General features: G+C 55.4%; 1 protein-coding gene across 11 annotated transcripts in view; it reads right to left on the bottom strand.

The window, feature by feature from the left end:
• Nucleotides 1-13,754, bottom strand: part of RANBP3 (RAN binding protein 3) — a 53,158-nt gene that overhangs the window by 14,242 nt on the left and 25,162 nt on the right. For 4 of the 11 annotated variants that reach the window (XM_047709260.1, XM_047709216.1, XM_047709236.1 and 1 more), the window contains exons 3-6: nucleotides 13,383-13,571; nucleotides 5,634-5,670; nucleotides 5,455-5,541; nucleotides 3,466-3,537 (exon numbers count right to left, since the gene is read on the bottom strand). In XM_047709260.1, the coding sequence (XP_047565216.1) occupies nucleotides 3,466-3,537; nucleotides 5,455-5,541; nucleotides 5,634-5,670; nucleotides 13,383-13,571 (385 nt within the window). Of the gene's footprint in view, nucleotides 1-3,465; nucleotides 3,538-5,454; nucleotides 5,542-5,633; nucleotides 5,671-12,712; nucleotides 12,869-13,382; nucleotides 13,572-13,754 lie in introns of those variants that run through there. The other 7 variants (XM_047709244.1, XM_047709254.1, XM_047709269.1 and 4 more) reach the window with 4 other exon arrangements.

The raw sequence follows: 13,754 nt of genomic DNA, 5'->3' as shown, positions 1-13,754 counted from the left end.
GCTGGCCAGTGGGGGCGCAGGCCTGGATGGCCACTGCCCCCGAGCATCCACTAGCACAGGGCCTGGCACCTGACCACCCCCCCCACCCCCCGCAGACGCACGGGAGATCAAGCAGAGCGCCGCAGTGAACAGATGACAGACCAGACAGATAAGGCATGCCACACCTGTCACGGCAACTGAGGACCGGGGACAGAAGGAGCCCAAGGCAGCAGGGAGGCATGCTCACAGGGCAGCCAAGCCTTGGCTCGCCTGCAGTCCCAATCTTCACCAACATAGACACGGTCTCTTTTCGTGACCTCAAAAAACTCACTTTGTCTACAGCATGGCCAGGGTGCAGTGAAAAGCTGTTGTTGACGGCCAGAGCCCTAGCACACAGGACAGGGCCACTGGGGTGAACAAGCGACTGCGCTGTGCTTTTTTTTTTTTTTTTTTTTTTAAAGATTTTATTTATTTGACAGACGCAGAGAGAGAGAGCTCACAAGCAGGCAGAGAGACAGGCGGGGGGTGGGGTGGTGGTGAGCAGGCTCCCCGCTGAGCAGAGAGCCCGATGTGGGGCTCGATCCCTGAGCCCTGAGATCATGACCTGAGCCAAAGGCAGAGGCTTAACCCACTGAGCCACCCAGGCGCCCCTCGTGCCCGCATCTTCTTGAGGGCACACGTGTGCCCACTGTGAGCTCACTGGGGTAAGAGGTGGTTCCCTCTAAAGCAGCCTCCACCCCTCCTAATTACGCCTGAATCAAGTGGGCTCCTTTGTGGGTGCTTTCTGCCCTGCCTTGGGAAGCCCCCAAGTGACATGTGGGGAAAGCAACTTGTGGGGAACTTCAACTTGGCATATGCCAGAGGCTGAAAAGACTTTAAGAGGAGACAGCCCGGTGGAGGCTGGGCAGGGGCAAGGGGGGCACCAGGGCAGGTGGGAGGGTGCTTGGCATGTACGGGGTGGGGGGAGGGGGCTAGAGCGACGGGGACAGGCACTGCAGACAAAGGGAGCCAGGTGTCTCTCAGAGAGAGAGGCAGAAGTACGAAGCAGGGAGCCTCAGGCGAACCCCGTTGGTGCTGGACTAGAAGCACATGTGAACCCAGGGTTATCCATACATGCAGACAGATACAGACAGAGACACGTGTGGATGCGCACACACAGGTGTGTGCGTATGTACGGGGGTGTGTGTCCCTGTCTCTGGGCACGAAGGGGCCCAAGCGCCGTCAGAACCCGGCGGCGGTGAGCCTGCTGAGCATGCAGATCTTGGTTTCTGGAGACAGCACTCCACTGAGAAGGACCCGTGAGGGCTGATGATGAGCCTGGAGTCTCTTGTTAGGACAGAAAAAAGTGCTTCAAAGAATAATGAGCTGTGGCAAAAGGACACAGGAACCTGCTTGGTGGGACTCCCGCAAACCAAATCTGGGACGATTAAAAAAAATTCTGTGCTAGTAAGGACAGGACGTAAGTTGCCTACTAAAGCAGGAATCCATGCATCCATCTTGCTGTGCAGCCGTAACAAGGGGCTAAGTGGGCAGGAAGGACCGTTCTCTTCCAGAACTCCAATTAAGTGCACTAGTAACAGGGAAGGTGGAGCCCCCCAGCCCCTCGGGCCATCAATCGTCAGAGTAATGACTAATCCCACATCAGTGGAGGCGGACAGTGGAGGGCAGCAGTGAGAGGAATGGGCTTTTTCTTTGCATCTCGGAGTCTCTCCAGAACACAAGGGGATGACTGGAGAAACCGACAGAGCCCTCTCTAACCCAGCGAGCGAAATCAGCCCCACAGGTACCAGGACAGGCAAGCTCTGCGCACCACCCGGGACGGGACAGCGCGATCGCAGCTTCACTTCTGAGGAGTTCTAGCCCCAAAGGCACTACCTGGGCGGAACCACCAGGAATCAGTGGACAAACCCAGACAGAAAAACTCCAAAATCACTGGACTGTAATCTTCAAGGCCATAAACATCAAGCAAAGAATGAGGGAGTATTCCAGATGGAAGGCGAGATATGGGGTATATGATCTGGGATCAGACCTCTCTGCTATGAAGGCGGACATCATTGGGATGACTGGGGAAAATCGAATGGGCAAAGGGATAGGAAGTGCCTTACAAAATCCTTGTGTCAGTTAAAAATCCCTCCCCCCGCAAAAAAAAAAAAATTTTTAAGCTAAAAAACAAAGGGAGGCAGGCAAGGACAGAAGAGGACTGACAGGACTCCAGCCTGCCTCAGGGACCAGGAAGTGAGGCTGCGTCGGTACCCCTCAGCAGGCCTGGGAAGCCCCATCTTCTCAGGGCGGCCTTGCTCTCAGTGCTGCGGGATAAAGGTTTTGTGGGGCGAGAGAAGGGAGGGAGGCCATCACTCACAGATCTCAGAGGTGATGATGGCGAGATCTGGAATGGAAATGGATGGCACGAGGTGATCTAGACGCACCTCTAGACGCGGGGCCTGGTCCCCTAGACCAGAAGAGGATCACGTCGGCTAATACCGCCCCTGCAGCTCACAGCGCTACGTGCTAAGCCAGCACTCCCGGGGTTCCCAAAGACTGACAAACCAAACTCCTTCTCAGGACCCGGTGAGGGATTCAGCTCAAAACAGTTTGCTTTCAGAGTCAAAATAAAGTCTATTGTTTGAAAGGTGCGATTGGATCAACCCCCTAAGTTATAAAAGCATCGCCCTCACGCCAGAGTATGACTTATCTTGCAATGCTTTTGAAGTCGGCAATGAATTTATATAAGGCAGGTTGGGTTACAGAATTCGGGTAGTTGAACTTGCTCATTAAATCTTTTATGAGGAATTCCAGCCACGTGGGAGAAACTTTCAGGAAATCTTGGGAGCTGGATCTCTAGCCAAAGACCAAAAAAGGAAGGTTCCATAGTCTTCAGAGGGGAGCAAGCTACTTTCCTTCAAGGTTTAAAGCTGTGATTAAATATGCTTACATATTTATCTGAACAGGTCTAAGTAATATGGATTAATGTGAGATTCTAATGCACAGGGAAGGGTCTGGAAAATTCCAGCGATCTCACAGCAGTTACCTTGGGGTGAGAGAGGGAAAGGGGCAGGGCAGGCAGATTCTTTTACTCTACATATTTCCCACTTGCCTTTTCAAAAAAGCGGTATGAATGTATTACTTGTGTATAATTCTGAAAAATGAGTAATATACCTCTTTATAGTTGCTTTTTGTTTTTGAAAAAAACAAACAAACAAAAACCAAAGAACAACAACAACAAAAAACCAACCAACACCTTGAAGACTTCTCGTGACCAGGCCCTCCTGCAGAAACAAAAAATTAAGGCCTTATGAAGCCTGCCTCATGCTGGATTCCAAATCTATGAGCTGAAGATTTGGGAAAACATTTAGGAACTGAAAAAGAATCCGGTTTTCAAACTGCCCATTCCTTTTTAAGATCTTATTTTACAGTATCAACTGCTTTTCATCCCAGGAAAACCCCCAGTGACTGGTAGTAAAAGGCAAAGGGACATGAGGGGCTCACCTGGTTCTGAGTCAGAATTGCCTGCAGATGGCTCGCAGAAGGTTGATGGCATAAAAACATTGTTTTTTGATACTGTCGACAAGGAGGTGCGGGCGGGGAAGGGAACAAGAGGAAAAACAGTGTGAGTAGGCAGGGCACACAGGCACCCGATCACCTCTCCCACCTGAAGGCTCCATCTCCAAGGCACACTGTGGGGAGCTCAGCATTATGAACCGGGCCTTTAGATGCTGTGGTCTACTGTGGCCGCCTGTCTTGTCCTCACGACCCTGGCTTTCCTTGGCACTATAGGCCCCAGTGGGAGCAGCCAGGAGGGAAGCAGAATGAACCGGATGTACCAAGTCTCAGGCCCTGCTCCTTGTCACCTGCCGAAGGCTCGCTGGTTGGCTGCGCTCCTGTCCCCTCACCTGTTTGGGACTTATCCCAAACACTTATCCATTGCTTCCCTGGGTGCGGGCCAGGCAATAATGCAATGGGCCTCAGAGCTGAAGAACTAACTGGGTAGACAGAACACAGCTAAGCAGAATCAGAGTGCAGGACACAGACCACGCCTTCCAAGATACCGGCTCCTGTGCCCACCCCCAGGGACTAAGAGCTGACTATTCCCTATGCCAGTGTGCTGGAGCAGAAGGGAGAGGCTTGGCCATCCTCTGTCCCTGTAGCCTCTGGCCATAGATAGCACAAATCACTATTCTTCTCCGCTGCACCTTCTGCCACAGGATGCAGCTCAGCAGGGCACAGAGATCGGGAAGGAATACGAGCCATCAGGGAGCAGACGCTTCCTTGTCTCATAGGAACACCCATGCAACAAGGGAGAATAGGAGGTCTCCAGAAGCTGCCGACAGTCCTGATGGCTCCTCAAGGCCTGCTTAGCAAAGGACAGCACAGCCCTGCAGGAGGGCCTCCAGCAGTCAGGAGACAGGGCGCCGCAGCGTCCACAGTGAGTGTTAAGGGAAACAGGAGTGAAATCCAGGTGCTGAAGGATCCGCCTCGAAAGGACCTCTCCGTGGCGCCTTCCTGTTACGTGTGCAAGCAGCAGCTGCCTGCCAGGGCATCTCGTCCCCTTCAAGTGCTATCCTTTAGGTTCACAGGCATAAAATGCTTCACATGAACCTCCCAAGAAGGAATGCCAAGTTGGGTAACTGGGGACCCTCGCTGAGTACGTGTGTGTCTCTAAATGTCTCTGCACTAGAGAGCCAAGACTGAGAAGACGGACGATGTCGGGGGGACCAAGTCAAGATGGGGAGGAGAGGGAGCAAGCCCTGAGGCAGTGTTTACCCTGGAATCTGCAAGGCTGTCCCCGGGGCTCACAGAACCTCCCACCAAATACCCCAGCATCTCTCTTAACCCTGGGAAACTGCCGCTTTGCTGCACCGGTCTTTGTAACAAGCCCCTGGGCTGGTCTGCTGGCCTCAACCCAGAGCCTCCACGCCCTCGGGGTCCAGCCACCTCCACAGGGTCCTGGCCTGTGGCCCACCCTTCAAGGTTCCATCAAGCCCTCCTCCTCTGGGAGCTCACAGCACCCCATCACCAAAGAGAGTTCTGGGGCCACCTGGTTCTATATGTACTGTGTATGTGTCTGCGTGTCTCAACCAGACGGCCAAGCTCTGGGCCCATGGCTAGAGGGTCAGGAGGACACTCTGCTTCCCACTTCCTACACCTTTAGTCTAGAGACACGGCCACAAACCTGGGAAGGAGGACAAGTGATTAATGCCCAGAGCCCCCAACAGGACGGACAGTCCTTTTCCTCTATTTCAGAGGGACCCTTTCTTGGTGCAGCTTCTTTTAGTCCACGACCTCACGACCCTCTGTCGAGTGTCACTGGTTCCAGAGGGGGGCACCTCCAGCTTCATTCCTGACAGAGACCGAGTCTCAGGTCGATTCTAATCGGATGTGGGCACGAGACCGGCGCGAGCGTGAGGCATGGCAGGGGGACGGCGGGCTCCCGAGCACGCGCGCGCCCGCCGACCGGCGCCGCGCTGCCACGGTTACCTGACTGCGAGGGCGGGAACTGGGTGAAAGAGGACGTTCTCTCTCGCTTCACGGGAGGGCAGTAATTTCCATCTTCTCGGTCGGAATCTACGGAAGAGGAGGAGGAGGAGGAGGAGAAAAATCAGGCTGCTTCCACTTTTACACCCAAAGAGAACGAGACGTTTTAGAGATTTCCTCACCTTCTCCACCTTCGGGGCTGGAGCCTCCAGCTGGCCTCTGAAATGAGAGCACACGGCAAGGCGGTGAGCGAGGGCCGCGCTGCCCAGCACCCGGCGGCTTGAGTTCTGTCATGAACGGATCCTGAAACTCAGCGCTCAGGGCCAACTCCCTGAGCTCAGGCATCCAGAACGAGGACAGACTTTCAACCTAAAGCTCAAACCCTCCCAGGAGCCCTCTGTGTCTGCCTTACCAGGCCATGGGCCGAGGAGTCCTCCTAAAGGCTGAGAACGTGTTTACCGCACGAAGACTAGTTTCTCTCTCTCTGCACAGGTCACAGCTAACTGCGTGCCACCCCCCAACTCAAGCACAGCGAAACATCGTCTGGCTGAAATTCATTCTGCCAAGAGCTGGCAAGCGACCTGCTCCACTCTGGAGGGCAGCAGGACTGTGTAAAATGGTGGCCTAACACCGGATCACAGCAGTTGCCCTTCCCTGGCCTGGCCCGGCCCGGCCCACACTGCGGAACCCGCTCCAAGGTGGACCATTACTTCCAGAGCGACAGAGGACTCTGACGCCGCGGACCTAAGTCTGCTGACGTAGAATGCAATCGTCCAACGTTAACAACACGGCAGACCACACGACCTACCGAGAGATCACTAGCTAAGACAGAAGGCGGCCGAAGAATATCCTCCTTAACAGCCTTTGGTTTTAGAGTGCGAACAACGAGCCATCGAGAAGCCCTGAGATGAGCCCCGCTCCCACCCCTAGAGCATATCCAATCCCTCACAGACTTGCAACTTTTCACAACTCAGCAGCCAGAAGCAGACGTCAAGGGGTGAACCCCACTCCTCCTGGGCCACTCGTGTGAGCACAAGCAGAGGAGCCAATTTCCTTATTTTCAGAAAAGTCCCTAGGGGTCAAGTTTAGCCAAAGGAGGACCACCTGCCTCGAGGAGCTGTTAGGGGTCAGAGGCACGCCTGGGAACGTGCTCTGTGAGCTGCACGATGCGGTGGAAATGCAGCGGCTGCCCCGTCAGTTACGGGCTTGGGCACGGCGAGAGCCCTGGCAGCTCAGCACGGTCTCCGTGAAGGGCCACGTGCATATGTCACCGTCTTAGTTTGCAGACAGAGGCCCAGAGTCTGTGGACCCCGACCTTAGAGACAGGGAGACAAAAGGATCCCAACCTGAACTCTCCTCCAAAGTGGGCCAACAACTTGGGTTTGAGTCGGAAATGCAAGCCTCCGTGGAAGGGTGAGGCCTGCTGCCCCCACGCCTACAAGGGGGGATCAGAAGGCTGCGAGGAGGCCGTCCATCAGAGCTCCCGGGAAACAAACCCCTCCTAACAAAACAGGGGCCAACACTGTGAAGGTACCGCTGTGCCCCAGCTGGGCACTGACAGGCGACGGGACCATGAGACAGAGCACAAAGATGCTCGAGCCCTCTGGCAGGCCCGCAGGGCTTACTTTCTCCCAGCTCTGACACCTGAAGGTATACCTCGGGTAAATCATTTTGCTCACCCAGGCTTCTGTTTCCTTCCTTGGGAAACGGGGGTGCCAGCACCTCCACCGCAGGGAGATGGACGGGCCAGAGAGATAAGCAGGTGAGGCAGCCTTCCATCTGACCCGACACCCAGCCAAGGCTGACACGTGGACCGGTGGGGGGTGGGGGGCAGGGCTCTCCCAGCAAGCTCACTTCTGCTGGATGTTATGCCCTTGGGAAGTCAGGATATGGAGTCATATCCCCAGGGACCCAGATGAGGGGTCAGGGTGGGCGACCCAGGTGGATGTTAAGAGGGTCCCGAGCCCAGGACTAAGTGCTGGCGGTGCTGCCGAGACCCATACTCTGGCCGCGCTTTCCTTTCCCTGGGTCCAGGCCTGGGGTGGCATCTGATAACACAGAGCCAAGCCACAGGCACAGCAAGCCTTTTCTCTCGGGACTGCCCCCTTCCTTGGGGGACATCCCTGAGGTGCAGTCATCGGGCACCCCCTTCCTATTCCTTCACAGTGGCTGGGCCCACTCCCAGCTCCGGTCTCATGGCTACTGGCCTCTCTCCGGTCATTCAGTAAGATCTCAGTCCCACAAGTGACAGCCTCTTGGATCCCGTGGGATCTGCCACTTTGACAGCGACCTCTGGGATCCTGAAATGGCCCTGTAGACACCACTCCCTCGTCAGCTGACTTTTCCCTCTACTCGCTCTTCCCTGGCTTCTCACATGAGAACCCCCTCAGTCCTGCCCCCTGCACCTCTCACTCTGATGAGTGTCACCTGAGCCAGGATCCCCAGCAGCTCGAGTTCTGAGAGGGCACTGGCCCTCAGCCCACAGCAGGAGCTCACCTGGAATTTGTTCAGCGAAGGGACACAAATCGCAGCCCTCTGTGTGTCTCAGAGATGCTGCTAAGGCATGGGTCCCCGTGTTACACACAGAACAGCGGCCCTGAAAGCTCGCCAGACTCTAGCTTCCTGTTTCCTCAGCTGCCAAAAAGGGTACGCCTCCCCCACCTCAACCCCAAGAGACCGCCACACCTACCTTCGATTTGCCCCGCTGGCTAGCAGGGCTCATTTCCATGTGTGTGGATTTCCAGAAATCTACAGATTTCTGATTTCATTCCACTGTGGTTGGAAAAGACCTGGCATGATTTCAGTCAGTTTATCAAAACTTGTTTTGGGGTCTAGCAAATGGCCTGCTGACCTCAGGATGTCCTGGGCGCTCTGCAGCACAGTGCCCTTGGCGTTCCCCAGGGCACATGGCTCACTAGGCCAGCTGGGTTTAGAGTGCTGTCCAGGCCCTCTCTCTTCTCCACCCAGTCCCGATGCTCTACTGACTACGGAAGTACGGTGCTGAGCTCTCCAAGGTTATGACCGAATTGTCTCTTCTCCCTTCAGTTCTGTCCGTTTTAGCTCTGTGTACCTTGGAGCTCTTACGGGCACGTAACTTTCTTATCTAGGCCAACAACACCCCAGACCTCCCAGCAATCTGAGTTTCCTTTAGAACTTGATGAGTGCTAGGGGCCCCTCCCCAGAAGAGGGCCCAGACCAGGAGCTGAGGCCTCTGGGTCCCCCGCTGTCTGTCCCCGCTGCAGCCTATCTCCCTCCTGTCTTCTGAACACGCCAGCATTGCTCCTGCCTCCATGTCCCTTCTGTGTGTGCCACCCCCAAGGCCGGGAGCGCACTTCCGGCCTCGCCAAGGCCCTTCCCAGCCTCCGCCAGGGTGAACCCATGCTCACTCGAGGCCCGACCACCCGGTGAGTGGAAGCTGCCCCTCTCCACCTCACTGCCCAGCCTCCCTCAGGCCTCCCCAGCCTGTTTTGTGTACCAGCTGGAAATGATCTACCGTGTCCGTCTGGCTGCTCTGCTCACAGCTCAGGCGCACAACCCCCAGGAGGCTGTGCACAAAGACGGTCGGCAGTATTCACTGCACAAATGGAGCCCGAGTTGGCCGCAGCTCCTTCAGTGACCTGGAGAAGGAAAGTGCCTGGCCAGACAAGATTCAGATCCAGGAAACCCTCAAACCCACACTCTAAATCTCTTCTAAGAGGCACGTGACTGGCCTCTTGGTCCCGGAAAGGCTAAGAGGCCAAGGCCAGGGGAGGACAACACAGGAAATTACACCACCAGGGAGAACCTTCCAGAAGCTGCTGGAATCTCCTGTACGGTCTGAACTAGCTAACTCAGAAGCAGTGAGGCAACCGATGCCAGCAACTTTCCTCAATAGGAGCTGGCACAAGGACGCAAGGAGAAGGAATGTATGAGAAGTCATTTCTGCTTGCCTTTGGATACACCGACTCTTCCAGAAATCCTCAACAGTGGCCAGCATGAGAAGTCTGATGCCTGCACCTCCCATCCCCCCAACTGCACTGAAGGTCTGAGCTTGCTGTCTTGGTGTCTCGTGCTGTCTTCTCCCCGAACAGGGAAAGGTCTGGGGTGAAGCAACTCCCCTTTACGCCACCCCGGCCCCAGATGAGGCCAACGCTGGCTCCACACACACTCTGTGTAAACCCAGCAGCCTGGTGGTCAGGGGCTACCCCTCACCCCAAGGGAGGGAGAAAGCCACTCCGGGATCAGCTGAGAACAATGCCTGGGATACACACGGGGTGCGCCCCGTAGCCGCCAACCCTCAGAGCCTGGAAGTCTGCATCCAAAGCCATGGCCATGGCCACTCATGTGAGGAGGACTCTGAGAGCAGGCTTCCGGGATTCCTCTCTGCGGAGGAGCCAGCACAGAAGCAGGTGTCAAAGTCCCATTTCCGCCTCTGCCTCCTCCCACACGAGAATCCGCCTCTGTGAAGATTAGGGCTTCGGGACGATACCTAGGCGACACTGGGGTCAGTGCCCGTTCGGGACACCATGACGAACATGTTCCAAACCAACCTTTACATAAGGAGGCAGCAAAGAAAGCAGCCCAAGGAGAGTCTGTCCGTGCACTTCCCGGGTGTGAGGAAGCATAAGCGAGCGAAGTGGGCTTCTAGAAGATGCAAAGCCCCACGACAGCGGCTGCTGGGGTGGGGAGCGGGGGTGGGGTGGGGGAACGGCAGGAGTGGCAGCCCACTCTCCTCAGAGCCACGGGAGCCACGGGGGAGCGGCTCACTCTGTGAGGTGTGCACATCCTTGCCCAGTATGAAACGGATGGTAACGTCTAACCCAGAATGCGGGCCTGGAACTGCCGACATGGGCAGCTTCAGTTCTTCTTCGTAAAGGATGAAACTGAAAATTGACTATCGTTACCATTTATCAAGGATTCCGCCCTCCCTGCCAAGCCCTGAAAGAACATGACCCGCATGAGGCTGTCTGGCGTGGCCGTCGAGGAGGACAAAGGTGCCAGGCCACGGGGAGGAATGGAGCTGGACGCTGTGTCTCAGAAGCTGACACACAGGGACACACACAGGGACAGTAAGTGGGAATGAACAGCACCTGGGGCCTTCCTGACTTCCCAGACAAGACCAGAAAACAAGACCATGCCAGACCCCCATTTGGTCTGCCTGGGCCTCAGTAATCTCCATACAGACCGACCGGCTGTAAAGCCCGCCGTCTGTGGCTGCAGGAAAATGGATGCCCGGGACAAAAATCGACCATGGGGGGAACCTGCTGACTCGTCCCTGTCTTCAAATGGACCAGTGGCCATTCCACGCTGTTTACTCTGCTACCCAGATGACCGGCTCAGAAGTTCTGGCCAAAAAGGCAGACACTGGGAAAGAAGACCTGTGGCCTCCAAAGCTCTCAGTGTCGGGTGGGGGCAGAATGAGGGTCAAGTCCCGTGCAGAAGCTGGAAGATGAGGGAAGCTGTCCAGCCAGGGGTCTGGTGCCAGAACCTGTCTGAGCTTCCTGGTGGGTCTAATAAACACACGTCAGGCTCCACAGGGCTTAGGCTCTGAGCTTCAGTCCAGGGGACTTAAGCCAGGCTCGGAGTGAGCACTAACACTGCCTGCTTTCTCCGGACCAGAGAGCTTGATCTGCGTGCACTCTGGTCTCCTCCAAGCTGTCTTCTGAGAGCCAGGAGGTCTGATATATAGAGGCTTGTTCCCGGTACTGAGTCTTCGACGGCCAGCGTCTGGGGAGACGGAAAGATGAGCGTGCCCTCTGTAAGCACCAGTTCAGCGGGCCACGATTTATTACAAAGAAACCCCAGCTTTACATTCCCCCCGGGGACCACGCAATAAAGAACAGAGTGAACGTGATGGGCGCGACTGGCTGGGTGAGGGTGGGCGGTCTCCTGCATTCCAGCGTGGTACGGGGCGAGATCCCAATCTCTTTGGCTGCAAAAGCGACCAGTCCGAGCTAACCAAAGAAATGCGGCAGCCCGCGAGGAAGCTGGGATCGGGTTCCATCGGCCTTGAGTTATGCCCTAATTGACCTAAAAAACACTTACTTTGCCTTGAACACACCCAAACACTAAAGAATGCCAGGTGATGGGGGTCAGTGGCAACAAGCTAGAGTCTTCTGCGCTGAAAGCCCAAGGCAGCGAGCCCTGGTTGGCTCAGAGCTGTCACCAAATGATGTGACAGTGGCACTGTCGGGACTGGGGATTCCTACAGTTACAAGAGCTAAAAGCAAAGAGCACGTGTGTGTGTCGTGCGCATGGCCTCCGCCGCTATGCTGGTACATTCATCGACCGCTCCCCCCAGTCCTGACTTCCTCCTACAGTGACTCACAACCCACCCTGAGGTTCCCTACTGTTAACACTCGACCTTGCAGGGCAGGGCTGGGGATGGTTTGAACTTCTTGGGATTAGAGCCTCTGACCCAAAGTCTACAGGAACCGAGAAGTCAAGTCCCACTGGCTAGGCCTCAGAAATCCACATCTGGCCTAGCCACAAGCAGAAGGTGAGACCCCCCCCCCCTAGGTGCCTCTGGAGCAGCAGCTGCTGGGCCTCGACCTCTGTGACCTACCCGTTTGCTACTCGCAACTGAAAGCCCTTAGCCCCTTCGGTCCGAGGCTGCTCTCTGAGCGTGCTGTGCAAACCAGGCAGCCGCAAAACGCCCCGAGCCTCTTGGGCAGATCCACCTGAAGGTCATCTGTTTTCAGAGAACTGAGAACACGATTTCCTGTGCTTGCAAAGGCTGAAGGCACAATAACTCATAATACCGACTCAGGAGAAGGTTCCCGGAGCTGCCTGGCCCCGAACTGAAAAAGTAATCACCTCCTCATTCTTGCTCTGTCAGTCTAGTGCTCTCATGAGGGCTGCACCCCTATGACACTTTGGTGTGAGTGTCTCCTGGCTGGAATCTTTACTGGGCCCAAACCCACTTGTATGCCACGAGGGACTGCCCCCTCACTCCTACCTGGCATGTGGTAGAGACGGTTCCTTCTTTTCCCACCACACACGGACTCCTCTCTAAAATCTTAAAATCGGCCTCCAACCTCACCTTCACTTCTTCCTGGGTGTCCCAGGGTTTGGGGGCTGTTACTGAATTTTAATGATTTCCTTAAGAACACAGGGGATCACTGATGTCTGGGATTGTGACGCCCTGGATGGCTGCCCAGTGCTTGGTGTGCACAGCAGGGCCCCTTGTTTGCTTGCCTGGGAGCCCTTTTTCCCTGCCATGAGAATGGGGGGGCTTAGGCACCCACATGGTTTTCAATCCTGAATGTAGGATGATGTTTACCTTTCCCATTTTATCAACCTCCAAACACTCAAGACATTTCTTGTTCTCGAGAGTTCACAATCTTCTCCACCTATAATCTTCAAAAGCCTTCTCAATACAAAGATAAAGGGCTCAAGGGATCCCCTCTGGATTCAAAGGAAGAGTCCTTTCTTCTTCCTGCTTTGATTGAAGACAAGCAGTTCACAGCCTAACCACAGTCCAAACACAATTGGTCTCGCAAAGCAGTCTGCCTTAGACACCTCCTTTTCCTCTAGATCAAGGAAGTCGGGGCTTCTGGTGTTTCTAAGACCCTGAACCTGAATGCCCAAATTCAGGGAGAGGACAAAGAACCATGGAAGGACAGAGAGGGGGTTGAATTTGGTTTGGGAGGTTCTACCCCATTATTCAATCCCTCTTTCGACCCCTCATGTCTCTTTCAGGAAACAGGATTAGCTTCTTGCTATGGGTGTACATATGCCCCCATTCAGAAAGTCTCCGTGTAAAAGGGGACTCCATCTGTCCTGACTTTCTGGCAGCAAGAATTAAAGGGAGCTGCAGAGATCGTGACCACCTTTTCAGTTATCATCAGCTGCTTGTGGTTTAGGGTCTGGATCTGAGGAACCCGAAGGGAAAGGGGCTGATCTGGGTTGGGACCCCCAGGCTGTGGAGCGCTGGGTGGAGGCGGACTTACCCCTGCCAGTTCTCGCGGGAAAGGAAGAAGCTGGGCTTCAGGAGTGCTGGCGGAAGCGCTAGCGGGGGCAGGAGGCTCTAGGGCATGCTCACCAGCTGACTCGGGGTGACCCGTGCCATGGTGGGGGGCCTCAGCCTCCCCCCGAGGCTCCTCTCCCGAATCCGACAAGTCTTTTTGCTCTGCAGAGGACTGGGAGCAAAAAAGACAATTTTCCTTCAATGTAAATACAGGCCACAACATGGGACGGGGGTGGGCAGGGATCAAAGGGCTGGAGACGCTCAGACTTCAGCAGCTCCTGCCTGGGAGGATGAGCCAAGAAAGCTGGCACGTGCCGTTGTTTTGCTCCATGAAACTGGCCCTCCAGAATGGAAG

Source organism: Lutra lutra, chromosome 1 (assembly GCF_902655055.1).
Source record: "Lutra lutra chromosome 1, mLutLut1.2, whole genome shotgun sequence".
In the NCBI taxonomy this organism is placed as follows: domain Eukaryota; kingdom Metazoa; phylum Chordata; class Mammalia; order Carnivora; family Mustelidae; genus Lutra; species Lutra lutra.
The sequence above is the reverse complement of the archived record's forward strand: the minus strand, read 5'-3'. Positions and strand labels throughout refer to the sequence as shown.